The 26908-nt window shown below is 41.0% G+C and overlaps 1 protein-coding gene across 16 annotated transcripts; it reads left to right on the top strand.

The window, feature by feature from the left end:
• Positions 1 to 220: 220 nt before the first annotated feature.
• CLXN (calaxin) lies at positions 221 to 26400 on the top strand. 16 transcript variants are annotated; one of them, XR_010141102.1, is made up of 10 exons: positions 683 to 896; positions 4483 to 4638; positions 5345 to 5449; positions 6118 to 6269; positions 6854 to 6958; positions 11138 to 11223; positions 23452 to 23677; positions 24020 to 24177; positions 25121 to 25205; positions 26112 to 26400. XR_010141102.1 is itself a non-coding variant. In XM_063726644.1 (7 exons), the coding sequence occupies exons 1-6, from the start codon at positions 839 to 841 to the stop codon at positions 11195 to 11197; spliced, it is 636 nt and encodes a 211-aa protein (XP_063582714.1). In that variant the 5' UTR covers positions 682 to 838; the 3' UTR covers positions 11198 to 11223; positions 23456 to 23908. The 16 variants fall into 16 exon arrangements, 10 of the variants coding, with proteins under 10 accessions (XP_009242061.1, XP_063582714.1, XP_063582715.1 ...); XR_010141105.1 differs by lacking the exon at positions 24020 to 24177 and having other exon boundaries at positions 682 to 896; positions 23456 to 23677; positions 26112 to 26397; XR_010141103.1 differs by lacking the exon at positions 24020 to 24177 and having other exon boundaries at positions 26112 to 26397.
• Positions 26401 to 26908: the final 508 nt, after the last annotated feature.

Below are 26908 nucleotides of genomic sequence, written 5' to 3'. Positions count from 1 at the left end.
GACCTGCTGTGCAGGAGTGCAGCCCAGAAGCAATGGGCTGTACCATACAGCCTGGCGTGCAGTAGGCAAGGCCATCTAGGTTTGTGTCGGTGCACCGTGATGTGCACACAGTGATTGAAATCTCCTAGTGACCTCGGAACGCATCCCCCTCCTTAGGCAACCCGTGGCTGTATTCCAATTTCCCCTTGCTCTCAGAAACACAACTAAAAGCTTGAAGACCTCAGGTGACAGACTGCCTAAGCAGTGGCTCCGCCCAAAGAGCAAGCTTCTCGCCCTCCGACAGGAGGCCAGGCAAGATCGTCCTCTGGACAGCACCTTGCTATTTTGTGACGCTGCTCCAGCCCCCAAGATGTCCAAGATCTTGGGCCTCCCCTTGAGGCGTGACGCTCACCACCTGAAACACCTCTCATACAGCGTGCACACCACATTTCAGATTTTAATGATTTACACTACAATCAAGCAAAGAGGCTGTGAACTCAAAAGCCAGCAACAACTGAACATTTAAACTCCAACGTCAACAATCAGAATACAGCCCTCAAGGCGGCCAGCTGGGACCCTGCTGGCGGCACCGCGCACCCAGGACCGAGCGCTCGCAGTCGCTGAGCAGATGGGCGGGGCCCAGCTGTTGCCTTGGCCAAGCCGCGGGCAGCCTGGGAGCCAATCCGCGGCAGGCCGAGCTGTTGCCTTGGCTACACCGTCTGTTAGGGAAGCGCACGCGATCAGTAACTGAGACCTCACCGCGTTGCCCCAGCACCAGGACTCGCGGGGTTCCCGCGAGGGTCTCGGCAGCCGCGCGCCCCGAGACCCCCGCCGCGGCCCGATTCTCTGAGCGCCAGGCATGAACCGCAAGAAGCTGCAGAAGCTGACGGACACCTTAACTAAAAATTGCAAGCATTGTAAGTAAGAATGTAGTGCTGGACAGGCCGAGGCTCCTGGACCGAGCCTGGGTCCCACCCGGTGCTAAGGTCCGCTGTTGTGCCTGCTTCCCGCCTCCTGGGCCTCTGTGGGCTACCTACCGCCCCTCCGCCCCGGCCCCTTAAGCAGAAGTCAGAGAGGGAATCCCGGGGTGCTAGCTCCTTGGGTTTGATCTTAGGAACCCAGGTCTCCGCCTTTAGTGCTACCTACACTCCCACACATGCATTTACTTGCTTCTCCAAGCCTCTTCTTTTACCTGATAGAAACAGCTGAAGTTAGCCTCAATGAGGTGTAAAATAAATGCTTTTAAACCCACTGGTCTCAAGAAAAGTAGCACCACCAAGGTAGACCGTGCACTCACCCTGCTTTCTAGCTCGCACATACACCCGCAGGTGCAAGTTCTGGAAGCTTACCAAGAGACCCATAGGAGAAAACGGTGCTCAACTTCTCAACATCTTTAGGAGAGATGAGTTGTGTCATCTCATCTGTGCCTCAGAACAATATTTGTTTGGAAACCAGAGTTCAGCACAACTAAACACGTGGTAAAGAATGGGTTCCCAACTTTAGACTCCCACTTTCCGGTGGCCCCTGGTGTTGAAAGATAAAGGAGACTTTGCAGGTGACAAGATGAGCCCTATTTGAAGGCACCTGCTCTAATCTCGCATTTGAAAGGGTGGTCCTAGAATTTCATAGGAAACTTTGAGTTTATATTCAGACTGAAAAACATAATTGCACTTTAGCAAGGAAGCCGTGGGTATGGTTTAGATGAGGAAGATAATTGCCTGTCGAGCAAACTTAGAAGTTGTGTGTGCTAATTGCAAAACTACTGGCCACTTGAAGAAACAGAAGCAATAATCCCCCAAATAACCGAGTCGCTCAAAAAAGAAGGAATAAACATGTTGATGTAGTTTTAGAGATTATAAGATCTAGTGCATTCTAATTATCATTAGTATCTGATTTAATACCTGGTAAGAAATGCTCTCTTAGTGGATGGTGACATAAATGAATGTTATGGTGTGTGTACGCATCTTAAAATGTTTAGGAAAACCTGTAATTTAAGGTATTATTATGATTACTATACTCTGATGAGAGTTTTGTTCTGTTATTGTTTTTCTTAAAACACTTTCATTTCTGGGAGAATAGGTATTCTTCTAGTAAACATCTAGTAAACATTTTTTATAAGTATTCAAAAACAATGCAATAGCTGCTATACACAATACTGATTTTGTCCGTTTCCGTAAGTTTGAATTTGATTTAGTCTCTGTTCAGTAAGTTTGAATGCATTGCAAACAATCATTCTGTGAACAATCAAAAGGTGAGTGTATATTTTTAAAGGTAAGTAAAAATATGGCAGGAAAAATTCTGCTCTTGATTTTTTTCTTTACTAAAAAATTTTTAATGAGTCTTACAAACTTAGATGATTATTAGTTAAAGTCTATAGAAATAGTTTTAAGTCATGGACATTATAATAATTTTAAATTTTATTTAACGGAAGAACTTTCCCCTAAAGTTAAATTTTGTTTTAGTTGCAAGACAATAAAGCTATCAAGATTCAATGGATAAATTTTGTAGAATCAAAGAAGAGTGAAAGATCTTAAGAGAGCATCTAGTTCATGCACCGTTCTACAGATATGTTCTGCAGGACACATTTACAGCATTCCAAGAAGATGAAAACCTATTCTTGAATTTTCTTCAGTTTAATTTAATATTGTATTCTAGAATTTAAGAAATGTTTAGCAATAAAAGTTTTCTTATGGCTAACCTTTGATCCTTTGGGTAATAAATTAAACTAATGTTTAAAAATGTTTATTTCAGCTGAGATGGAAAAATGGCTAACCAACATCCCCTCTGCTACCATTTTATACACATGAACAGAGTACATCATTCTTCATGCAGGCTTTTCTTCCCCAACCACTAACAGCTCTTGCTTTTTAGGAGGTTTGTGTGTGTGTGTATGTGGTTACATATAACATGAAATTTACTATTTTAACCATTTTAAGTGCTTAATTCCATGGCATTAAGTACATTCACACTGTTCTGCTTCCAACACCACCATCCACCTCCGTAACTTTTTCATTGTCCCCAGTGGAAACTCTACCCGTTAAATGTTAACTCACCATTCCCTCCTCATCCTAGTCCCTGGCAACTACCATTCTACTTTGTCTCTATAAATCTGACTAAGTACCTTATATAAGAGGAATCATACAGTATGTGTCCTTTCGTGTCTAGCTTATTTGACTTAGTGCAATGTCCATAAATGTTCATCTATGTGTCAGAATTTTCTTCCTTTTTAAGGCTGAATGATATTTCATTGTATGAATACACCACATTTTGTCTATCCATTCCTCCATTGATGGACTCTTGCATCTGTCTTTTGACTGTTGTGAATGATGACACTATGAACATTGTTGTACAGGTTCCTGCTTTTAGTTCTTCTGAGTATGTAAATAGAAGTAGAATTCCTGGATCATACAATAATTGTGTTTAATTTTTACGAGGAGCTATCATACTGTTTTCCACAGTGACTAACAGCTGTTTTTGAAATCATAACCATTATATTGTTTCCTACTATTTATTTGCTGAATCTTTTTTCCCAGAGTTTTTAGTGTTTCTCTTTAAATGTGGTTCTCCAAACCAGAAATCCCACAAAAGCCTGTACTGACCTGTAGGATGAGGTGTGATTTTTCCATTCCTAGATGCTGTCTTCTGTTATACACACACAGGTTTTGTCCTTGTTTGTTAAAATGCTCAATCACAGTTTTGACTGGTTTCAAAATAAATTTTCCCCAACTTCCGCCCATATTTGGTATTTGAGCTTTTATATTATCAAGACCAGGCAATAACCCTTCCACCTACATTCTCAAATGAGGATTGGAACACAAATAATTAACTTGGTATTTATAACCATGGTCCTTTATACAATAATGTGTATGAGCAAGTATCTGTGTGTGCATATATCCTTTAAATAAAAATTTCCTTCCTCCAAACTATTACTGAATAGTTGCATGTTAATTTTTACATAATCCTCAAGAAGAGCCATATTGGGTGCTAAAATCTGCTTTAAAGCTTTTTTATTGGAAAACTGGTGTCTCTAGTTTCCAAAATCTGGCTTATGAATTCATGAAGCCTAAAGTGAAATGAAAATTGTTACCTAATTCTCATGAACCTGACATCTATTTCCAGGGAAAAGAAGTTGTAAATCTCGTGAATGCCATAATAAAAATACCGAGAAAAAGTTACCATTCTTTAGCCTTACCATTCTTATTTTGAGTCATATTTCTACCAGCCTTGTAGAGTTTAGAATCCGACACCACCATCATTATTCTAGTAACTTGGCTAATAGTATCGTATTTTTTCCCGAAACATGGGAATTCCTGTTTGGAGGGTATGCTGCTTTTTTTATTTCTGTTAAGTTAAGGGTCATGAATCTCAAAACAGGAGAGTCTTCTATTGACAATTACCTGTTTGATGTATTTGATGTTGTTTGTCTGTAAACTTATTGCAAAATTTAAGTTAGAACTTAAAGATTAAGGGTTCATTTTTGTTATATCTATTTCATTCTTTCAGTTAATAAATTTGAAGTGAACTGTCTTATAAAGCTTTTTTATGACTTGGTGGGAGGAGTAGAGAGGCAAGGTCTGGTTATTGGACTGGATCGTAATGCATTTCGAAACATCCTGCATGTGACATTTGGAATGACAGATGACATGATTATGGACAGAGGTAAGAGACACACAAGATTCAAATTAGCCAAATCCAGCCATAACTGAAAAAAAAAGGGTTTGGTGCTTGGACATCCTCTTGGTAGGAAGATTAGTGTTTTGCATTCCCAGTGTCATTGGAATATACAAATTTAATTTTGAAAAGATCATAGAAAAGGAGGTAATATCAGCTTTATTTTGTGTATTTAAGAAGAAGACAAAGTCATGTTGACTACCTTTCTCTTACCTTATATCACAAAACCTAAAACATTTCAATTTCCACTTAATAAACATAATAAATAGAATAGTTTTAAAAGGACATTTACATTCTTTACATCATAGAAGATATTTCAGTGACAAGATATAATTCTATGCATCAAGCAATGACTTGAACAAAAATATTAAGTATTTTATTTATATTAGTATATTTAACATCTAATTAATATGATCAACATTTTATAGCAACATACTTATTATTAAATAATTATTAATATACTTAGACATTGAGAATTGTATTTGTTCCCACAAAAACATTTTAAAAATTGAATGTTTAATAAAAGAGTTTCATGATATTATGATGTCTTAGTTTCCTCTTTTGTCAAATGAGAATATTGGACTGTACAAGCTGAAGTGTTCCCTTAATTTTAAAAGTGAGTGATGCCAATGTAGATACTTTACTGAGAGTTATCATGCAGGACAGGTGTTCCATTTAACCTCTCTCCCTTTAGTATTCCGAGGTTTTGATAAAGATAATGATGGCTGTGTAAATGTATTGGAGTGGATTCATGGATTATCACTATTTCTTCGAGGATCTTTGGAAGAAAAAATGAAATGTAAGATTGCAGGTTGTCCTATTGGTTCATATATTATGAATAACATATCTAAAGCACTTAAATCAGTGTCCTTCAACCCAGACAGTAAAGTGGGTTTGTTGGTTGGCTGGTTAGTTGGTTTGAATCCCACTAGCCTATTTTATGGAATGAATTCAAGTCAGTAAAATATGAAAGAAAGTTAATAAAAAGAAAACTCAAGTGATTCTGAGGAGTAATTTATGCCCAGGAAGACTCCATAGGCATTACTACACATGCTAATCATGTACATATACATTTATGTATTAAGCATTTGACAGATTTCATTACTTGAATTGTAACCATAAAACTAGAGAATATTGATTCAAGTGTTCTTATGCTTAATTAACTCTCAATTAATTCTGATGAACTCTCCTTATGAGCCATATTTCAATCAGTTTTCCAAGAGTTTCAAGGTGAAGATATTCAAGTTACTGTTCCTTGGTATGCTTTTTCATAATTGAGAGTCAGGAAATATTTTCTAAGGATTATTGTATATATCCTAGTATACGTTGACACTTACAATGCAAATCAGGCTGCACTAAGACCTGTGGGTACAGCATCAAGATAGAACTTGGCCCTGAAAAGTTTATCAGAGAAAATATTACCTTACTGATAGCATCAAATTCATAATTTGTTATTTTCTTAAAAAGATTGCTTTGAAGTGTTTGATTTGAATGGTGACGGATTCATTTCAAAGGAGGAAATGTTTCACATGTTGAAGAACAGCCTTCTCAAACAGCCATCTGAGGAAGACCCTGATGAAGGAATTAAAGATTTGGTTGAAATAACACTTAAGAAAATGGTAAATATGGGTATTGTCAAGTTTTTTATTAAAATTTTTGGGCCAGATATGGGCTAGAAATAAGAATTCAAATTATTATAATTTTCAGTTCCCTGCTTGCTTAAGTAAAACACATAAATTATGCTCCTCAGTATAATATTAATAGTTCTTCTCAGTTTCACCACCTAACCTCTTATTTTTCTATCACTTTTTTTTTTTTTTTTTTTTTTGAGACAGGGTCTCTCTCTGTCACCCAGACTAGAGTGCAGTGGCATGATCACAGCTCACTGCATCATCAAACTCTTGGGCTCAAGCAATTCTCCTGCCTCAGCCTCCCAAGTATCTGGGACTACAGGCGCACACCACCATGCCCAGCTAATTTTTTTTTTAATAGAGATGAGGTCTCACTATGTTGCCCAGGATGGTCTCAAACTTCTGGCCTCAAGGAATCACCCCGCCTTAGCCTCCCAAAGTGCTATGATTACAGGCCTGAGCCACCATCCCCAGCCTAGCACATTTTTTTAAATTAACACTTGACTATGAAAAGAGCATGTATTTGCAGTAATCATTTTACTTGTTGCCTAACATGTTTCTCATTCCCCTAGGATCATGACCATGATGGGAAGCTGTCTTTTGCAGACTATGAACTGGCTGTGAGAGAAGAGACTCTTCTATTGGAGGCCTTTGGGCCATGTCTTCCTGATCCAAAGGTACTGATATGACTTTCCCTGAACGGTAACCAAAGTAGAATGTAGAACAACCCAGGACTTCTTGATTTAATGGGTGGTGGATCAGACAAATCCTGTCCACCCAGAAAGAATACCTTTTAAATACAGAAAGCCCACTGAATAACCTGCTGATTCATTTCATGGTACTATTGTGGCCCGGTGCTGTGTTTCATTCATTAACTTATTCATGTCAGAAACAATTAATGAGGTTTAATGTGTGCCAGAAGCACAGATGAAAGGCTCAGTGATTTTACTCAAGGGCTCATATTTTCCAGTGAAAATAATTACACAAGAGTAGGATACATATTATTATAATGATACTTAATTACTTGTATGTTCTTCATCAATGCCAGGCAACGTTGTAAACACTAAGCCTCATATTGCCTCATTTAATCCCCATAACAACCCTGTGAAGTAGGTAGTAATATTAGCCTCATTTTCCAGATGAGGAAACCAAGGCTTGGAGAGTTTAGGCACCTTGTCCACATTTACTCACTTATTAGTGGAATACCCTGGGTACCCTGTGCCAGAGTCATAGAGATATGTGTAGAGTGTTGTGGAAATTGAGAAGAGGTCATCTAAACAGCTGTATGGGAGGACTGGTAAATGGCTGGTAGGGCAGGAAGCTTATCAGAGTAACTGGTTTTCAAAGGACAAAATAGCCAGGTCAGATGGGGAAAAATAATCTGAGCAATGGGTGATATATGCACAAAAGAGAGACACAGAGAGATAGAGAGAGAGAAAGAAAGAGAGATGGAGCAAGAGATGCAAATGCATCTGCACTGGACGAGGTTTTGGTGTGCTCTGAGGCTGGTGATGAGGCTGCAGAAGCACAGCTTGTGGAGCTTGGAGCTCAGATTTAGTCTTGAAGGTGATGAAGCATCCCTGGAAAATTGAGGCAGGCGGTGTGATGTGATATAGAAACAGTATCACTCTTCCCAGCCCTAGCATGTGTCTCCTGCCGCCTACTCAACATGTCCACTTAGATCTCAACACATTTTTGACTTTTCCCCAAAACTCACCCATCCCCCGTCTTCCCTATCTCAATAAGTGGCAACCACATACGCCCAGTTGTTCAGTCAAAACCTAGGGGCCATCTTTAATTTCTCTCTTTTAACACTGTTAGCTACACCTCCAAAATATGTCCTTGAATATAGCCTCTTCTCCTCACATCTGTTTGCCACCACTCTAAGTTAAGCCACTGTCATATGTTACCTAGCCTAGATTGTTAGCTTTCTGGCTTCCACTGTCATCCCCTACTGACTTTTCTCTACAATATCCAGTATGTTTAAAATGCAAATTCTGTCAGGCCCCTCCCATGCTCAAAACCCCCCAGAGGGTTCTGAAGTGGACCCAGTGGGCCATTTCCCTCTCTCCATCCACATGTCCTATCATCTCCCTTCTCTCTTGCTGCTGGAGCCACAGCCTCTGTCTCATGTGCCTCCTCCATGCCTGTGCGCTTGCTGCTGCCTCTGTCCAGAAGCCCTTTCCCCAGACCCTCCTGGGCCTCATTTTCTCACTTCATCCAGTCTCTGCTGCAATGCCATTTCCTCACAGAGCCCTGTCTTGACCATCTTAACAATCTTCCCTCTTCATCCCCTAGCCCTGCTTTCTTTCTTTTTCTTAGTAGCTCTTTTTATTACCTAGGTATATCTGTCTCACCATGTAGATGTCAGCTCACTGAGGCCAGAAACTTAGTCTTTGTTTCACTGTGTTTCCCCATACCCTGTATGTAGCACATGGTGTGTGTCTAGTAATGAGAGATGGATGGATGGATGGATGGATGGATGGATGGATGGATGGATGGATGAGTGGATAAATGGATGGGTGAGGTGGATGGGTGGGTGAGTGGATGGATGGATGGATGGATGGATGGGTGATGTGGGTGTGTGGGTGGGTAGATGGATGGGTGAATGGGTGAATGGATGAATGGATGGTTGAGCTAAGTGGGTAGATGGATGGATGGGTGTGTGGATGGATGGATGGACGGATGGATGGATGGATGAATGGATAGATGAATGGATGGATGAGTGGATGGATGAGGAGGGTGGATAGGTGAAGTGGGTGATTGGTTATATGGATGGTTGGATGGGTGGGTGGGTGAATGGATGGGTGGGTGAGTAAATAGATAGATAGATAGATAGATAGATAGATAGATAGATAGATAGATAGATAAATGCATGGATAGATGGGTGGATGCATGGATGGACGATGGATGGATGGATGGATGGATGGATGATGAACTGGGTTGATGGGTGAGGTGGGTGGGTAAGTGGGTAGATGGATGGGTGGATGGATGGATGGATGCATGGATGGATGAGATGGGTGGATGGGTGAGGTGGGTGGGTGGGTAGATGGATGGGTAGATAAAAAGATGAGTGGGTGGGTGGATGGATGGATGGATGGTGAGGTGAATGTGTGGGTAGGTAGATGGATGGATAGATGGGTGGATGGATGGATTGGATGGATGGATGGATGGATGGATGAATGGATGGATGAGATGGATTGATGGGTGAGGTAGGTGGGTGGGTAGATGGATGAGTGGATGGATGGGTGAGGTGAGCAGATGGATGGGTGAGGTGGGTGAATAGATGGATGGGCAGATGAAATCATGAGTGGGTGGATGGATGGATGGATGAGCTGAATGGCTGTGTAGGTACATGGGTGGATAGATGGGTGGATGGATGGATGGATGGATGGATGGATGGATGGATGGATGAAGTGAATGGGAGGGTAGGTAGATGGATGGATGAGTGGATGGATGGGTGGATGGGGTGGGTGGGTGGATGGATGGATGGATGAATGGATGGATGGATGGAGTGGGTGGGTAGATGGATGGGTGGATGGATGGATGGATGGGTAAGATGGGTGGATGGGCGAGGTAGGTGGGTGGGTAGATGGATGGGTGGATGGATGAATGGATGAGGTGGATGGATGGTGAGGTGGGTGGGTGGGTCTCAGAAGTGCCTGATGGGGAGCTCTGGATCTCTCCATCTCCTCAGGAGCTATTTCATCATTTACCTTTATCTTTATACCACATCTTCAATCTCTTCCCTCTCTAGTGAAACCTTCCCATTAGAATTTTATTATTTATTTATTTATTTATTTATTTATTTATTTATTTATTTTGAGATGGAGTTTCACTCTTGTTGCCCAGGCTGGAGTGCAATGGTGCAATCTCAGCTTACTGCAACCTCCGCCTCCCAGGTTCAAGTGATTCTCCTGCCTCAGCCTCCTGACTAGCTGGGGTTAGAGGCATGCTCCACCATGCCCGGCTGATTTTATATTTTTTAGTAGAGATGGGGTTTCTCCATGTTGGTCAGGCTGGTCTTGAACTCCCGACCTCAAGTGTTCTGCTCGCCTCGGCCTCCCAAAGTGCTGGGATTACAGGCGTGAGCCACCATGCCCGGGTCCCATTAGAATTTTAAAAGATTCAAAACTGTCCCATCTGAAAAGCAAAATGAAAGAACGAGAGAAAGAAGGAAAGAAAAGGAGAGAACTTACCTTAATTTCACACTTATTACTTCTGTTTCTTATATAATGGCTTTCCTTCTCAAAGCCTATCTTCTTGAAAGAATTGTCCAGATTTAATACCTAACTACTATCACTTCTTCCCATCTACCCCTGAACCTGCTATTGCAAGGTCACCCTCCCACCTTGTGAATAAATCCCTTGAATGCTCTTGGCTTCTTACCTTACTGAACCACATCCCCCTCACCCTTGGCTCTCAGTACAGTCTTCCTGTTCCAGAGAGTGCCTCGTTTCCAACGAAGGCCTGACTGTGCCTTGATTGTTCCTCCTGGACTCCCATACTCCACCACGTGCCTTTCCCTACCACAGCCCATGCAGCCCTGACTGATTCTTGCCAGTTTCTGGCCAGTCTCTGCCACCAGGCTGGAGACTTTTGAAGAGTTGGATCAATTGTTCTTGCTCATCTTTGTGGCCACATAACCAAGCACTGTGTTTTGGTCATGAGATCTGTGAGTGAAACACATGAACACCAGTCATGAGATCTGTGAGTGAAACGTATGAACACCAGAAGTTCTCGATGCCCACTCACCCTCAGTTATCCTGACTCTACACTAAGGAGACATACAGAATATTTTGTGTTGTTCTACCTTTTTTGGAAATTTGTACTAAATTGAGTACCTTTTTTTACAGAGCCAGATGGAATTTGAAGCTCAAGTATTCAAAGATCCAAATGAATTCAATGATATGTGAATACCTAAATGTGTATATTGTCTCAAGTGAGTAAAAAAGGAGGCACATACGTATTGCTTATTTTTTCTATTTAGTTCAGAAAAATGATGTTGAATTGTGTGTTTCAGGGTGAAGATGAGGTTCACTTACATATATCATTTAACATCAGTTTAAGATGCAATTAAAATAGATGGAAGACAAGAAGTCCCTTATTAGATGATGGGTTTGGCAACACAGTTAACTTTTCTAGAGATATTTTATCACATAGACTATCTGTCGAAGCACATAACTGGCATAAAACCTTTGGGTTCATTAAATGAATAGAGAGATTATGTAATTATGAATTGTTAATACAAATATTCTGCATGTCAGAAAGAAGCTGGGTGTACACTGAAAAATCGTTGAAACTACTGGATTTCCTTTGAAACAATAAATAATGAAGATGGCATCAAAAGAATAAGAGTATTCTCTTATTGAGCATTGAAACGCCCTTCTGGTAGGCATTGAGGGAGATCTAGAGAGATGAAAGATACATGGAAATCATATTATATTGAAATATAATATGATTTGCATTATTGTTTGAGGCTTTGGCTAAATAACGTTACTGATTGTAAGCACCTGAAGGCAAGGGTTTTATATACCATATCTTTGTCTGCCATAGCATTTAGTCCTCTGCATACAATGGGCTGTCCATAATTACTGTAGATTGGACTGAAAACCAAAAAGTACCACAAGATAAATGCAAACTCTTGGTGAGCAGAGGGAGAACGTGTACTGAGTTTCTTAGGTTTCATGGCTAATGCATTGGCACAGCTTTCAGTGTATCCCTGCAGTCCTTCCAGATAGTCCCTGCCCCATGCATTGCAGATGGTTGCCAAAGCCCCCCTCTGTCCTGGCACCCAGTGTTCCTCCATCCTGACTCCACGTATTGCCCTCTTGCCACTGCCTGAGTGCACGATAGTGTCCCCATCCCCCCACTGCCTGGAGTTCCCCTTGTGTACCCCCTTATCAGGGCACGACCTAACTGTGCCCTGCTGGCTGTGACCTGAAGAAGACCTGGCTTCTCCCTGCATCCGGCTCCCCAGCACGTGCTGTGGGCATCCTGAGAAGCCTGAGAAAGACAGGGCCAGGTTAGGCTTGGGTGAGCTGCTTTCTGCCTTCTTGGTACACACAGTAAGCAGTAGAGAGGCGTGTTACACCGTATCTGTTCTATCCTCATCTAAATACCGAGAGGCTAGTTGGGATAGTAAATCTTTCTTACTACATATGCATTAAGTTAACTAAAAGAGAATATTGTGTGAAAAAATGCACTGTTACTAATAAATGAAATAAACAGATCCATGAAATAAAAGAAAACATATTTTACTGTCCAAGTTTTTTTATATTTTAGATTCTTATATAGATGGACTTTGACACAATTTTTCTATTTGCAGTAAATATAAATAATGCAACACACAATGCTTTTCTGTCTTTATTGAGGGATAATTGATAATTTAAAACTGTATATATTTAAGATATACAACTTGATGTTTTTATATTTGTATGCATTGTGAAGTAATCACCACAATCAAGTTAATTAACACATACACCACCTCACACAGTTACCATTTTCTTTTTGTGTGTGTTAGCCACTCTTAGAGCAAATTTCAAATATATAATACTGTTAACTATAGTCACATTTCTGTTTATTACATCTTCAGAACTTATTCATCTTTCATAACTGAAATTTTGTAGCCTTTTACCAACATCCCCCCATTTCGCCCCACCCTACTATCCCCAGCCCTTGGAAACCACCATGCTACTCTTTCCTGCTATGAGTTTTGCCCTTTTTGGTCCCTCTTATAAGTGAGAAAATGCAGTATTTGTTTTTTTCTGTGTCTGGCTTATTTCAATTAGCATAATGTCCTCCAGGTTCATCCATGTTGTTGGAAATGACATAATTTCCTTCTTTTTAAAGGCAGAATGATATTTCATTGTGTGTGTGTAATGGGGAGACAGGGACACTATGATGCACTTAGGCAGTGGCATGGGGCGAAATGTGGAGTTAGGGTGGAGGGATACTGGCTGCCAGGACAGAGGGGGGCTTTGGCAACCAACTGCAATGCACAGGGCACTGGTTGCCTGGAAGGACTCTAGGGATACACTGAAAACTGTGCCATGTGTATATACACACACACATATACGTATATGTTATTTGGGTAGTTTCCATATCATGGCTACTGTGACTACACTGAAATAAACATAAGGACACAGATTTCTCTTCATGAGACTGATTTTATTTTCTTTGGTTGTATACCTAGAAGTGGTATTTCTGGATCAAATGGTAGTCCCACTTTTAATTTTGTGAAGAGTCTCTATACTGCTTTCTATACTAGCTGTACCAATTTGCATTCCCACCAGTAATTTACAGGATTCTCCTTTCTCCATATCCTTGTCAGCCCTTGTTATCATTTATCTTAGTGATAATAGCCTCTGTAAGAGGGGATATCTGATTCTGGTTTTGATCTGCATTTACCTGATCACTTTTTCATAGATCTGTTGATCATTGCTATTATCTTTGAAAAATGTGTAGTCAGGTTCTTTGCCCATTTCTAAATCAGGTTTTGGGGGGTTTTATGTTTGTTTGGTTTTTGTTGTTGCTATTGAGTTGTAGGTGTTCCTTATATATTTTAGACATTAACCACTTAGCAAATATATGATTTGCAAATATTTTCTCCAGTGGTTGCCTTTTCACCGTTGATTATTTCCTTTTCTGTGCAGATTTGTTTTTAAGTTTAATTCAATCCCACTTATTTTTGCTGCCTGTGTTTTTGTCATCATATCCAAAAATCATTGCCCAGACTAATGTCATGAAGCTTTTCTTCTGTGTTGTCTTCTAATAGGTTTACAGCTGCAAGTCAACATTTAAGTCTTTTAATCCACTTTGAGTTGATTTTTGTATATGTTATGAGATGGGGTCCAATTTCATTCTTTTGATGTGCAAATCCAATTGTCCCAACACCATTTTGTGAAGAGACTCTCCTTTCCCTGTTGTGTATTCTTGGCACCTTTGTGGAAGATCAGTTTACTGTAGATGCTTGGATTTATTTTAGGCCCGTCTTGTGTTCCATTGGTCTATATGTTTGTTTTTATGCCAGTACCAAGCTGTTTTGATTACTAAAGGACTGTATTTTGAAATCAGGAAGTATGACGTCTTCAGCTTTGCTCCTCTTGCTCAGGATTGCTTTGGCTATTTAGGGTCTTTTCTGGTTCCATATGAATTTTAGGATTGTTTTTTCTATTTCTGTGAAGAATGCCATTGGGATTTTGATAAGGATTGTATTGAGTCTGTACATCACTTTAGGTAGCATGAACATTTTAATAATATAAATTCTTCCAATTCATGAATATGAGATGCCCTTTTATTTGTCTGTATTTTCCTTAATTTCCTTCATCATTGCCTTTATAATTTTCAGTGTATAAGACTTTCACCTCTTTGGTTAAGTTTATTACTATTTTTTATTTTTTGCTGCTATTAGGAATGAGTTTTTTATTAATTTTTTTCAGATAGCTCATTTGTGGGTAGAAACATGACTGATTTTTGTAAGTTGATTTCGTGTCCTGCAGCTTTATGAAATTCACTTATTTGTTCTAATAGTGTGTTGTTGTTGCTGTTGTTGTTGTTGTCATTGTTGTGCTTGTAGGGTTTTCTACATATACGATGATGATGTTTCAGAATGGAGGTAATTTTACTCCTTCCTCTCTAACTTGGATGCTTTATTGGGGGAACCTGCCCCCAGTATTTCAATGTAGGTTCTTTCTATTTTCCATAAGTGTCAGCTGGCTGAGAAATAAAGAGAGACAGTACAAAGAGAGAAATTTTACAGCTGGGCCACCGGGGGTGACATCACATATCAGTAGGACCATGATGCCCACCTGAGTCTCAGACCAGCAAGTTTTATTAAGGGTTTCAAAAAGGGAGGGGCTGTAAGAATAGGGAGTAGGTACAAAATCACATGCTTCAAAGGGCAAAAAGCAGAACTACTAATAAGGGTCTAACAAAGATCACCTGCTTCTGAGGTAATAGGACAAAGGGAAAAAGCAGAACCACTAATAAGGGTCTATGTTCAGCAGTGCACGTATTGTCTTGATAAACATCTTAAACAACAGAAAACGGGGTTCGAGAGCAGAGAACCCATCTGACCACAAATTAACCAGGGCGGAGTTTTTCCCTACCCTAGTAAGCCTGAGGAGTACTGCAGGAGACCAGGGCGTATCTCAGTCCTTATCTCAACTGCACAAGACAGACATTCCCAGAGCGGCCATTTATAGACCTTCCCCCAGGAATGCATTCCTTCCCCAGGGTATTAATATTCCTTGCTAGGAAAAGCACTTAGTGATACCTTCCCTACTTGCATGTCCATTTATAGGCTGTCTGCAAGAAGAAAAATACGGCTCTTTTTGCCTGACCCCGCAGGCAGTCAGACCTTATGGTTGTCTTCCCTTGTTCCCTAAAAATCGCTGTTATTCTGTTCTTTTTCAAGGTGCACTGAAATCATATTGTTCAAATACACATGTTTTACAATTAATTTGTACAGTTAACACAACTATCACAGTGGTCCTGAGGTGACGTACATCTTCAGCTTACAAAGATAACAGGATTAAGAGATTAAAGTAAAGACAGGCATAAGAAATTATAAAAGTATTATTTGGGAACTGATAAATGTCCATGAAATCTTCACAATTTATGTTCCTCTGCCGAGGCTTCAGCCGGTCCCTCCATTCGGGATCCCTGACTTCCTGCAACAATGCTTTAACTTCTTTTACTTGTCTAATTGCTTTGGCTAGAACTTCCAGTACTATGTTAAATAGAAATGGCAAGAATGAGCACCATTTCTATCAGATATTTGACAGAAAGTTTCTTTATTTTAACGATGATGTTAGCTGTGGGCTTTTCATACATGGCCTTTCTTGTGTTGAGGTAAGTTCCTAGTGTACCTATTTTATTGAGAGATTTCATCATGAATGGTTGTTGAACTTTGTTAAATGCTTTATTTCTGCATCTGTTGAGATGACAGTGAGGTTGCGTTCCTTTTTGTTATTGTGTTGTATCACATTAATTGATTTGCATATGCTGAAGCATCTTTGCATCCCAGGGATGAATTCCACCTGGTCATGGCATTATGATCTTTTTAATGCACTGTTGAATTAAGTTCACTAGTATTCTATTGAAGATTTTTGTTCCAATGTTCATCAGGGATATTGGCCTGTAGTTTTCTTTTCTTGTGCTATTATTGTCTGATTTGGAATCAAGTTGATACTGGCCTCAAGAAAGGAGTTTTTGAAAGTGTGCCCTTTTTTTCTATTTTTTTAGAGGAGTTTAAAAAATAAAAGAATTGGTATTCATTCTTCTTAGTATGTTGGGTACAATTCACCTAGAAAGCCACCTGGTCTGGACCTTTCTTTGTTAGGAACTTTCTGATTACTGATTCAGTCTCCTTATTTGTTATTGGCCTGTTCAGGCTTTCTGTTTCTTCCTAATTCAGTTTGGTAGGTTATATATTTCTAGGAATTTATCCATTTCTTCTGTTATCCAATTTGGGCATAGTAATTTTTCATTGTCTTTTATGATCATTTTTATTTCTGAAGCATCCATTGTAATGGCTCCTCTTTCATTTATGATTTTGAGTCTTTTTTTTTCTTAGTCTGCCTGGGTGTTTGTCAATTTTGTTTATCTTTTCAAAAAACCAAGTCTTAGTTTTGTTAATTTTTTTCTGTTCCTTATTTGTTTTATTTCTGCTTTTATCTTTACTATTTCTTTCCTTCTGCTAACTTTGGGCTGTTTGTTCTTTTCTTCTGGTTTTTTGAGGTGTATAGTTAGGATTTTTTACCCGAGATCTCTATTCTTTTTTAATGTAGACATTTATCATTGTAAAGTTTCCTCAATACTACTTTTGCTGCATTGTATAAGTTTCGTGTTGTGTTTTTGTTTTTGTTTGTCTTGAGATAATTTTTAAATTCCCTTTGATTTCCTCTTTGAACAACTAGCTGTTCAAAAATGTGTTGTTTAGTTTCTATATATTTGTGAATTTGCCCATTTTCTTACTGTTATTGATTTCTAGTTTCATTCTGTTACTGTTGGAAAAGATACTTGTAATGATTTCAGTCTTCTTAAATTTGTTAAGATTTGTTTTGTTACCTAACATGTGATCTAACCTTACATGTTTGCTTAAGAAGACTGTATTATTTGTTGTTGGATAGAAAGTTCTGTACATGTCTGTTAGGTCTTTTCATCCATAGTGTTGCACAAGTCATCTGTTTACTGATTTTCTGTCTGGATATTTTATCCATTATTGTAAGTGGGATATTAAAGTACCTTACTATTACTGTATTGCTATACATTTATTCCTTGAGATCTGTCAATATTTGCTTTATATACTTTAGGTGCTCTGATATTGGTTGCATATATATTTAAAACTATTATATGTGCCTGTTGAATTGACCATTTCTCAGTCCTTTGTCTTAAGATAATTTTTTACTTAATACTTCATTTATCTGATATAAGCATAATCACCTCTGCTTTCTTTTGGTTACCATTTGCATGGAATATCTTTTTCCATCCTTGAACTTTCCTCCTATATGTGCCTTTAAATTTAAAGCAAGTCTCTTGTAGACAGCATATTGATGGACCTTTTTAAAATCTGTTCAACCACTCTATGTCTTTTGGTTGGGCAGCTTAATCTATAATCATTTAAAGCAACCATTAATAGCTATGTACCTATTATTGCCATTTTGTTTATTGTTTTCTGTTTGGCAGTTGTTTTCTCTTTGATTTGATGATGTTTTGTAATGATTGGTTTTGGGTTTTTTTGTGTATGTATCAATTATAGGGGTTTTGGTAGTTATTTCAAGGCTTGCATAAAATATCTGTCTACTTTAAGCTGATAACAATTTACCTTTGATCACACACAAAAACTATACTTTTAATCCTCCCACACATTTTGTGTTCTTGTAATTAGTTTGCTTCTTTGTACTTTGTGAGTCTCTTACTAAATGTTTATCTTTTAACTTTTATGTTAGGGTTAACAGTAATTTACACACTACAGTGTTGCATTATTCTGTATTTGTCTACATATTTATCTTTACCAATGAGATTTATGCTTTCATTTGTTTTCATGTTGCTGCTTACCATGTTTTTATTTCAAATTGAAGAACTCTCTTTACCATTTTTGTAAGTGAGGTTTAGTTGTAACAAACTTCCTCAGTTTTTATTTGGGAAAGACTTTATCTCTCCCTTTTTAAAGTATAATTTTGCAGGTATAGTATTCTTGATTGGCAGGGGTTTTTTATTTTCTTTCAGTGCTTTGAATTTGTTATCTCACTCTTCCCTGGTCTACAGGGTTTTTGCTGAGAAATCCACTGATAGTCTTATCCACATTGCCTTATATATAATGTCACTTTTCTCTTGCTGCTTTCAAGATGCTCTTTGTTCTTGACTTGTGACAGTTTGATTATAATGTATCTCATTGTACCCTTCTTTGGGCTGACCCTATTTTAGGCCCTTTGTGTTTCTTTTTTTTTTTAGACATAGTTTCACTCTTGTTCCCCAGGCTGGAGTGCAATGGTGCAATCTCGGCTCACTGCAACGTCTGCCTCCCCGATTCAAGTGATTCTCCTGCCTCAGCCTCCCAAGTAGCTGGGATTACAGGCACGTGCCACCATGCCTGGCTGATTTTGTATTTTTAGTAGAGATGGGGTTTCTCCATGTTGGTCAGGCTGGTCCTTTGCATTTCTTTAACCTGGGTGTTCATTTCTCCCCCAAGATTTGGGAAGTTTTCAGCCATTAATTATTTAAGTAAAATTCTTGACTCTTTCTCTTCTCCTTCTGATATTTTCACAATGCATATATTGGTTCACTTGATTATGGCCCATAAATCCTGTAGGATTTCGTCATTCTTTTTTATTGTTTTTTTTTTCCTTTTTCTCCCCTGACTGGATAATCTCAAATGACCTGTCTTCAGATTCACAGATTCCTCCTTCTGCTTCATTGAAGCTGTTCTTAAGGCTGTCTGTTGCATTTTCTGTTTCATTCATTGTACTTATCAGCTCCAGAAATTCTGGGTTTTTTAATGACTTTTATCTCCTTGTTGAACTTCTAGTTTTGTTCATGTGTTGTTTTCCTGATTGAGTTGTCTGACCATGTTCTCTTGAAAGGTGACAACGTGCTATCAGCCCTCGCTCGGTCTTGGCGCCTCCTTGGCCTCGAAGTCCACTCTGTCCACGCTTGAGGAGCCCTTCGGCCTGCCACTGCACTGTGGGATCCCCTCTCTGGGCAGGCTGAGGCCAGAGCCGGCTCCCTCTGCTTGTGGGGAGGTGTGGAGGAAGAGGCACAGGCTGGAACCGGGGCTGTGCGTGACGCTTATGGGCCAGCACGAGTTCTGGGTGGGCACCGGCTCGGCTGGCCCTGTACTTGGAGCCGCCGGCCAGCCGGCACCAACCCCGGGCAGTGAGGGGCTTAGCACCTGGGCCAACAGCTGCGTAGGGTGCGCCACGTCCCCCAGCACTGCTGGCCTGCCTGAGCAGCACTCGAATTCTTGCCAGGCCTCAGCTGCCTCCCCACGAGGCAGGGCTCGGGACCTGCAGCCTGCCATGCCCGAGCCCTGCCCGACCTGCCCGGGTGGGCTCCCGCTCCGCTGGAACCTCCCCGACGGGCGCCACCCCCTGCTCCGCAGTACCTGGTCCCATCGACTGCCCAAGGGCTGAGGAGTGCGGGCATGCAGCTTACAGCTTACTAAGCTTCTCTAAACCAATCATTTTGAATTATTTGTCAGGAAATTCAAGGATTTCCATTTCTTTGGGGTTGGTTACTGAAAAATCAGTCATGTTTCATTGGTTTTATATGTTTCTTGTAGCTTTGCATTTATATCTACACACGAAGGAGCAGTCACCTCTTCCACACTTTTATGGGCTGGCTTTGGTGGGGAAAGACCTTCACCTATTGGTGGGTATGAAGGCACCAGCTGGGGTGTGACAGCTCTGGCTCCAGGTGGATAAATCTTGGACTCTGGGCAGCTTAATCAGCTGGGGTCAGCATCAGTGAAGACTGTGGGCACCGTCAGTCATTAAAAACTGTGGGTGTCCATGATGGTGACAAAAGCTGCTGGGGTCCTTGGTGGTGAAGCCTGCTGGACTTCTCTGCTCTCCTTTTTCCCCACAGAGAGAGGTCACAGCCAAAATGATCCCCTTTGTTGCCAAGCTGTGCCAGGGTAGAAGATGAGGTGATGCAGATAAAATGCTTCCAACACTTTTATATACAGCTGTCCTTGGTTTGGAGGTGCTTTAATGGGTTCCTGCAGCTTCTTCACTGTACTCTGGAGTATTCCCAGAGCTATTTTTGTTGGCAAGTAGCTGTTAAATTCTTGCTTTTGTTGGGGAGACAAGAGCTGGGATCTCCTAGTGTATCATCTTGATATTACTTGTCTGCTTTTAATTTTTTAACTAATTTTTCTGATTACAAAGTAATTGAGGTTCTCTGAAGGATATTTCAGATATTTAGGAAATTTTAAAATAAGATGAAAATATTGATTAATATTCTGGTGTAAATCCTTCCAGACTTTTACAATGCATTTATAAGTACACCTACATTTTTGCAAAGAGAATACTGTATTTTTCAGATGATCATATTGAAAATGCACTTTTGTCTTGGTGTACTACTATTTTGTGAACATTTTTTGAGGTCATTATTTGTCTGTAGCTTGCCTTGTAATGGCTGCCTGGTATTCCATCATGACTGACTTTATTAAACCACTTTCCTGCCATTGACATGTCAGATGTTTCCACATTTTTGCTATTATAAATAATTCTAATACTGAACACCCCTGTAGATAAACCTTTTCACATAACACAGTGCTTACTTCCTTGGAGTAAGTTTGTAAAAGTAGAATTGTTGGGTTACAGTCTCTGCATAATTCTAAGATTTCTAGCACATGTTGCCAGATCATTCATCAGGAAAGGCTTCTAACTGAACTGCCATCCCCAATGTATGAGACTCCCTTTCCCTGCAATATACATTCTTTTAATTTCCTTACCAGTATCACGGACCATCATGAGCATGATTTTAACTTATCATTTAAAGTACTAATCTTAGACATCTGTACCTAAACTTTTTACTGTATGTTGAGTATATACTGACCTCCATATGAATAACCCTCTTTTATTACTTGACATTATTTAAACTTAAAAGATGTTAACAACAAAAAAAATCCTAAATAATTTTAATCCAGCTAAAGATGATCATGGCACTTGACTGTAAGAATTCATAAGCTCTGTTCAAGAGCCTCTCAATATATCTAGAACATGTCTCCTCTGCTGTTCATCATAAACTGCCCAAATCACTTCCTTGTGCTGCAATATCTAGATTGATGGATTCTCTTAATTTCACTACCGTACCAACTCAGAAATGATTGTAACACTGAAAATTCACTCACCACATAGTAAGGGTATCTGAGTACCCTTGGGGTAGCTTAAAGGAAGAGCTGTCTCTCCCCTCTTGCCCATTCTATGCCCTCACCTCCCGACTGCTAGGCTTGGCCTGACTTTTCTCCCCACTAAGTACAGCCAACCTGACTGACCTTGGTCTTTGCCTGGGTTTGCGGGGGGCTGGGTTAAGACAGTGGATGAGCAGTTATAATTTGGAGGATTAGCGATAGCCTTCCTCTAACTGGCTCCTCTCATTGACTTCCCCTTCTCCTCCCGGCACTCTGTGTGGAGTACCAGAAAGCCAGGCTAGGCCTGTTCAGGAGAGGTAGACATCACCTCGCAAGCAGCATGGAGAAATTCTATTTGGGAAACAATTAAGTGTTTTTTTTGTTTTTTTTTTTAACTACAGGATTTTAAAACCACCACTGAAAACTGGTAGTCCTGCATTCTTAACCTGCAAATATCTCTGTGTACAAGACCGCACTTGTAAGAAACCAGGCCTGCAATTGCTTGCACCATAAAATCATCCAAAACATTCACTAAGTTCCTACTTTGTGCAACACCATGAGGGTTAATGTATTCTAAGTCGGTTGTCCCTGCCCTAACCCCATTCACCATGTAAAGTGATAATTCCATGTGCCGCTTGTGTCGTCACCTGTCACTGCTTGGATTCATGGTAATAGCGCCTCTCCTGCCTCCCCCCACAAAGTTATATCATTTGTATTAAAGAAGGTTGTTAAAGGGGATTCAAATCAATTACTTTGAAACTATGAAGACAACCATCTGGAGAAAGTTCCTTTGAGCTGCTCTGTAGCTCCTGCGCTTTTCCTGACCCTGTGTCTTATCTCAGGGGGCCGTTTCCTCCCAGAGTCACCTCTGACGCTCACCCAGTCGTTCACAGCTAGTGGTTAGTTCTCACCAAGTGCAACCAAGGGAGGATTGGGAATTGCATTAGACATAGAGAGACTACAAAAGATAAATAATAAAATAGAAATTTAACCCATATATACATTAATTACAATTTAGCAAGTTGTGAGGATGGTTTGGTAATATTTCCAAAAGAGGCAGAAGTAATACATCTGCATTTTCTGATGGAGTGACTGCCCTCTCTGTCAGAGATTGAGGCAAATGGTGTCTTGCAGTGTTTTCCAGTCTAAGTTGCCATTGAGGGACAAGCCCTCCCAAACAGGTAGCAAGTAAATCAAAGCGCACTTCTCACAGATATATCTCAAGTAAACTTGCTCAGTTTTTTTTGGACAGAGGAGTCTCACTCTGTCGCCCAAGCTGGCACAGTCTCAGCTCACTGCAACCTCTGCCTCCCGGGTTCAAGCAATTCTCCTGCCTCAGCCTCCTGAGTAGCTAGGATTACAGACACACACCACCATGCCCGGCTAATTTTTTGTACTTTTACTAGAGGCAGGGTTTCACCATGTTGGTCAGGCTGGTCTCAAACTCCTGACCTTGTGATCTGCCCTCCTCGGCCTCCCAAAGTGCTGGTATTACAGGTGTGAGCCACCATGCCCAGCCAAACTTTCTCAGTTTCGTGGGAAAGTAATAAAGATAGGAAATGTAACGGAGGCATCCTTAATGAGGCTGGGCACACATCTGCATTTGAAGTGCCTTTATCGGCATCACTGCCCGGGCAGCAGCTCACTGACCCAGCTCCACCATTGGTCATTTGTGGCTTTCTGTGGACCTCAAGCCTCCTACCTGACCCTTCAAGAAAATATTCACCGCCTAAAACACACATCCTCTCATTTATTTTTACTTCCCTCTTTTCCGTTTTGCTCCACACTGCCCCTATTATGTGATCCCAGCTAGGCTCACAGAGGTCTCTGGGGTGAGAGATTGTCAGCGTGGAGGACATTTGGATGCACTGGCTGAAACCCAGGCTGCCCTCTCCTAGCCTGAGCTGCACCTGCCCACCTCCCATCTGCATTTCCAAGGCCTCGTGTGGATGAAGGGGACCTAAGCAGCCTGCTCCCTGAGGGAGGACACCACCACTCGGAGCCACACAGCCTGAAGACAGAGAACAGTGTGGAAGTAAGCAGAAGGATTTAGGAATCCTCTCTGTGAGTGGCATTTAGAGCCTGAGTCACTGCCTCCCAGCAGAAATAATTAGCCCAAAAGCACTGGGAAGTCTGGGAGGTTAATTAAAACCATTTAGTCATGTCTTCCTTCATAAATCCTTCAGAAACATGATAAAGTCAGAAAATGGAATAAATGAAATTTTTAAGATCCCCATAATCTCAATAATACATGATATGAAAATCCAATGAGCGCTTTTGTTCCAGATATTGGGCTAAGCATTTTACATGCATTGTCTCACTAATTTCTCCCAACTATCCTAACAAGTAAACATTACTTACTATTTTCATCCTACAGATTGAGGAAATTGGATTTTGGAAAATCAAGAACCTCCTATGTGTCTCAACTAGAAAAGGGCAAAAGCCAAGATTCAGACCTTATCTAGTTCTAATGCTGAAGACCTTTGTCTAAAGCAAATCTGTTCTTGCAACATATCCTCCACTTACTCCTGTGGAGTGAGTATCTCCAGCTCCAGAATCTCCCAGCAGACCCTCGTGGCTGCAGGCTGGGTTGCTATGTGGTGTACATGTATTGTGAGATCATTGATTCCTCTCCTATCCACTCTTCTCATCTGAACATACCTTGGGATTTGCTTTCTTTAGTGGGAGTTTCTGGCTTGGATGTAATGCCTTTCATATTTGGTGCTAATAAGAATCTGGACATTAGGCTGGGACCTGGCCTTACCAAGAGTTCAGATGTGGTGGAGAACATGGAGTGGTCACTAGGCTGGAAAACTCTGTTGGCACCAAGAAAGGTAGAGTGAGAGGAGCGTCAACAGATTATGCTAAGAGGGAGGAGAGGCAGAGACCACCACCTGTTTGTGAGGAGAATGGTGGAAGCCAGACTCCTCAACTAGGGAGGGACAAGGAATGCTTCTTTGAGCCATCTCAGGTGATGTCAGGGAAAGGCTTCTACCTAGAGAAGAAGAAGATGCCAATGATAAGAGGCCAAGAAATGAAGTGGCAAACATAATAAATTATAATGTGGTGCTTTCCAGGTGCCAGTCACTAGCCCAAGGATAGACAGCTGGGACATGGTAGAGCTGGGATTTGCACCAGATTTGACCTGCAGCCCAGGCTGTTACCCATGTTCTAGCCCTGACTGCCTCTTACTGTCACAAGATACCACCTGGCATGGCACAGGTCACGTGAACTTTGAAAGTGTGATATAAGTGAAAAGTGATTATAGGTTGGTAGGAACCATGGCATTTATCATCCCAAATGGGATGCTATCATGAAAGGAGATGCTCATAGTTACATCAGCACAATGTAATCTGGGGTTGTCCCAGGCAAAGCAGGATGTATTGTCACCCTATTTATAGGTTATGAATTATTACTCCACAAATTACATTTATGTAAAATGGGAATAACATCTGCTCTCTCTGCCTCTACCTCGCAGGGTTTCTGTAAGGCAGGATTGAATGAGATAATGTCTGTTACATCATGTTACAAAGAGGGAAGCTGTTTCCCCCTTTGAATAAACTGTAAGTATGGTCTGAATGCATGGATTATGGTAGGTGTGTCAGGACAGTGACATGTGTGCCCATCTTGGAGTGTGCTTAGGTTCTTCATAGGTGCTCATGTGTAATGATTAAGTATGGGCACCAAAAGTCTGGAAATGGGGAACCCTGGTTTCTGGATCCCTCCCTGTAATAAATGCATGGCATTGCTTAAGTCTCTTACTAGTATAAGGAAGTTGAAGGATGTTTCTAAAGTATCTTTAATAATTGAATTTAGAAAAATGAATTTCATGAAAGTCGGGTGAAGTGCTGGTGTAAACATCACTAGAATGCTCCTGAATGCTACCCTCTTGGAGTCAGCATTAATGCAACTACCCTCCCCCCCCACACACACAGACACACACATCTCCCTCACGACACACTCAGAACATACAGACATACACACCATAGTGTATCCCATTTACCACATGCAGTAGAGTTATTTGAATCTCTCTCATCCCATCAAGAGTTCACTAATTCTAAAGCAATCGGCATCGCACTGCTCACGTATAGGGTTCTGATTAACCACATTCAAGACTTAATGTGTTTGTTTTGCTGGCTCTAATGTGCTAAAATATCAAAGGGAAATTAATGAGATATGATTTGTATGAAAGGATAAAAGTCTAAAATCCCATTAGATAAACATGAACTTGCATCCAAGTTACGTGAGCTCCAACAAGCCAAATCCATATCGTGGTCCACTTGCTGTGTTCTTATTGGGATAGTGTGAATCTGACTAAGTGCAAGACAAGCTGCTTCCCCTCTTCATATCTCTCATTACTTGGTACTGTAGTTTGATCCATGTAAACACAGAAAAGAGCATAGCATAGCAACCCCAGAAATACAAGTTAGTCGCTAACCAGGAAGTGGGTGCACCCTCCGTATTTCCAGGGACGCTGGCGGTTACGCCGTGGGATGTGTGCGTGATGTGCGCAGCCCCTGCAGCCAGCGCCGGCAGACCCCATCCCAGACAACGGAAGTGCTGGGGAGAAGCGGCCCTGCCCCTACCCGCACCAAGCACTCAGTCTAGAAGAACAGAGTTGCTGTTTGCTGTCTTGGAAACGAAAGAGGAGGAAGAGGAGGAGAAAGAAAAAAAGGAGGAGGAAAACAAAAACACGGAGTGGGGCGAGGGGGAGGTGGAAAAAGAAAAAGATTAACTGAGTGGAGAAAAAAGTTTTCGTGCCATGTATTTTTTAAAAAAGGAAACAGGTAAGCAGAGAGTTAAGGGAGTGGTGTTTTTCTCTTCTTTCATGGCCGCAGGATTCTAGAAAATCAAATAGCAGGTCTGGGAGGGACAGCCTTGCTCCACAGAGTCTAATGAGAGGTGGTGCAGTGGGGAGACAGGACTGCAGCAGGGCAGGATGTGGAGCAGGCCTGGGCCTGCACCAGCGCCCAGGTATGCAGCTGACAGGCAGGGCGCTGGCCCGCGGCAGGTGCAGCACCGCCAGTGCCTGCGGCCCCAGGAAAAGAAAACCTGCAGGTGCCGTCAGGACATGTCCTGAGCCTCCGAAGCCACGCGCTTTTCTGAATAGCTGTCCTATGCTCATTGTCTGGCTGCAAGATGATGGTGTGCATTGGGAGGGGACGAGAGGGAGGGAGCGGTGTGTGGAGTCTCCTGCTCTGGTGGCTTTGATGACACACAGAGGTGGCTTCAGAGAGAGGGGCAGTGGGAGGAGGTGGGGCAGGCA

Source organism: Pongo abelii, chromosome 7 (genome assembly GCF_028885655.2).
Source record: "Pongo abelii isolate AG06213 chromosome 7, NHGRI_mPonAbe1-v2.0_pri, whole genome shotgun sequence".
In the NCBI taxonomy this organism is placed as follows: Eukaryota; Metazoa; Chordata; class Mammalia; order Primates; family Hominidae; genus Pongo; species Pongo abelii.
Note: the sequence above shows the minus strand (reverse complement) of the source record. Positions and strands in the feature narration are given on the sequence as shown.

What these genes read in the sequence shown, in the direction of transcription:
- CLXN (XM_063726644.1), top strand. Translation starts at nt 839, where the DNA reads ATGAACCGCAAGAAGCTGCAGAAGCTGACGGACACCTTAACTAAAAAT. An exon ending in AAATAACACTTAAGAAAATG is followed by an intron (nt 6,270 to 6,853) that starts GTAAATATGGGT and finishes TCATTCCCCTAG; the next exon opens with GATCATGACCATGATGGGAA. An exon ending in CATGTCTTCCTGATCCAAAG is followed by an intron (nt 6,959 to 11,137) that starts GTACTGATATGA and finishes CTTTTTTTACAG; the next exon opens with AGCCAGATGGAATTTGAAGC.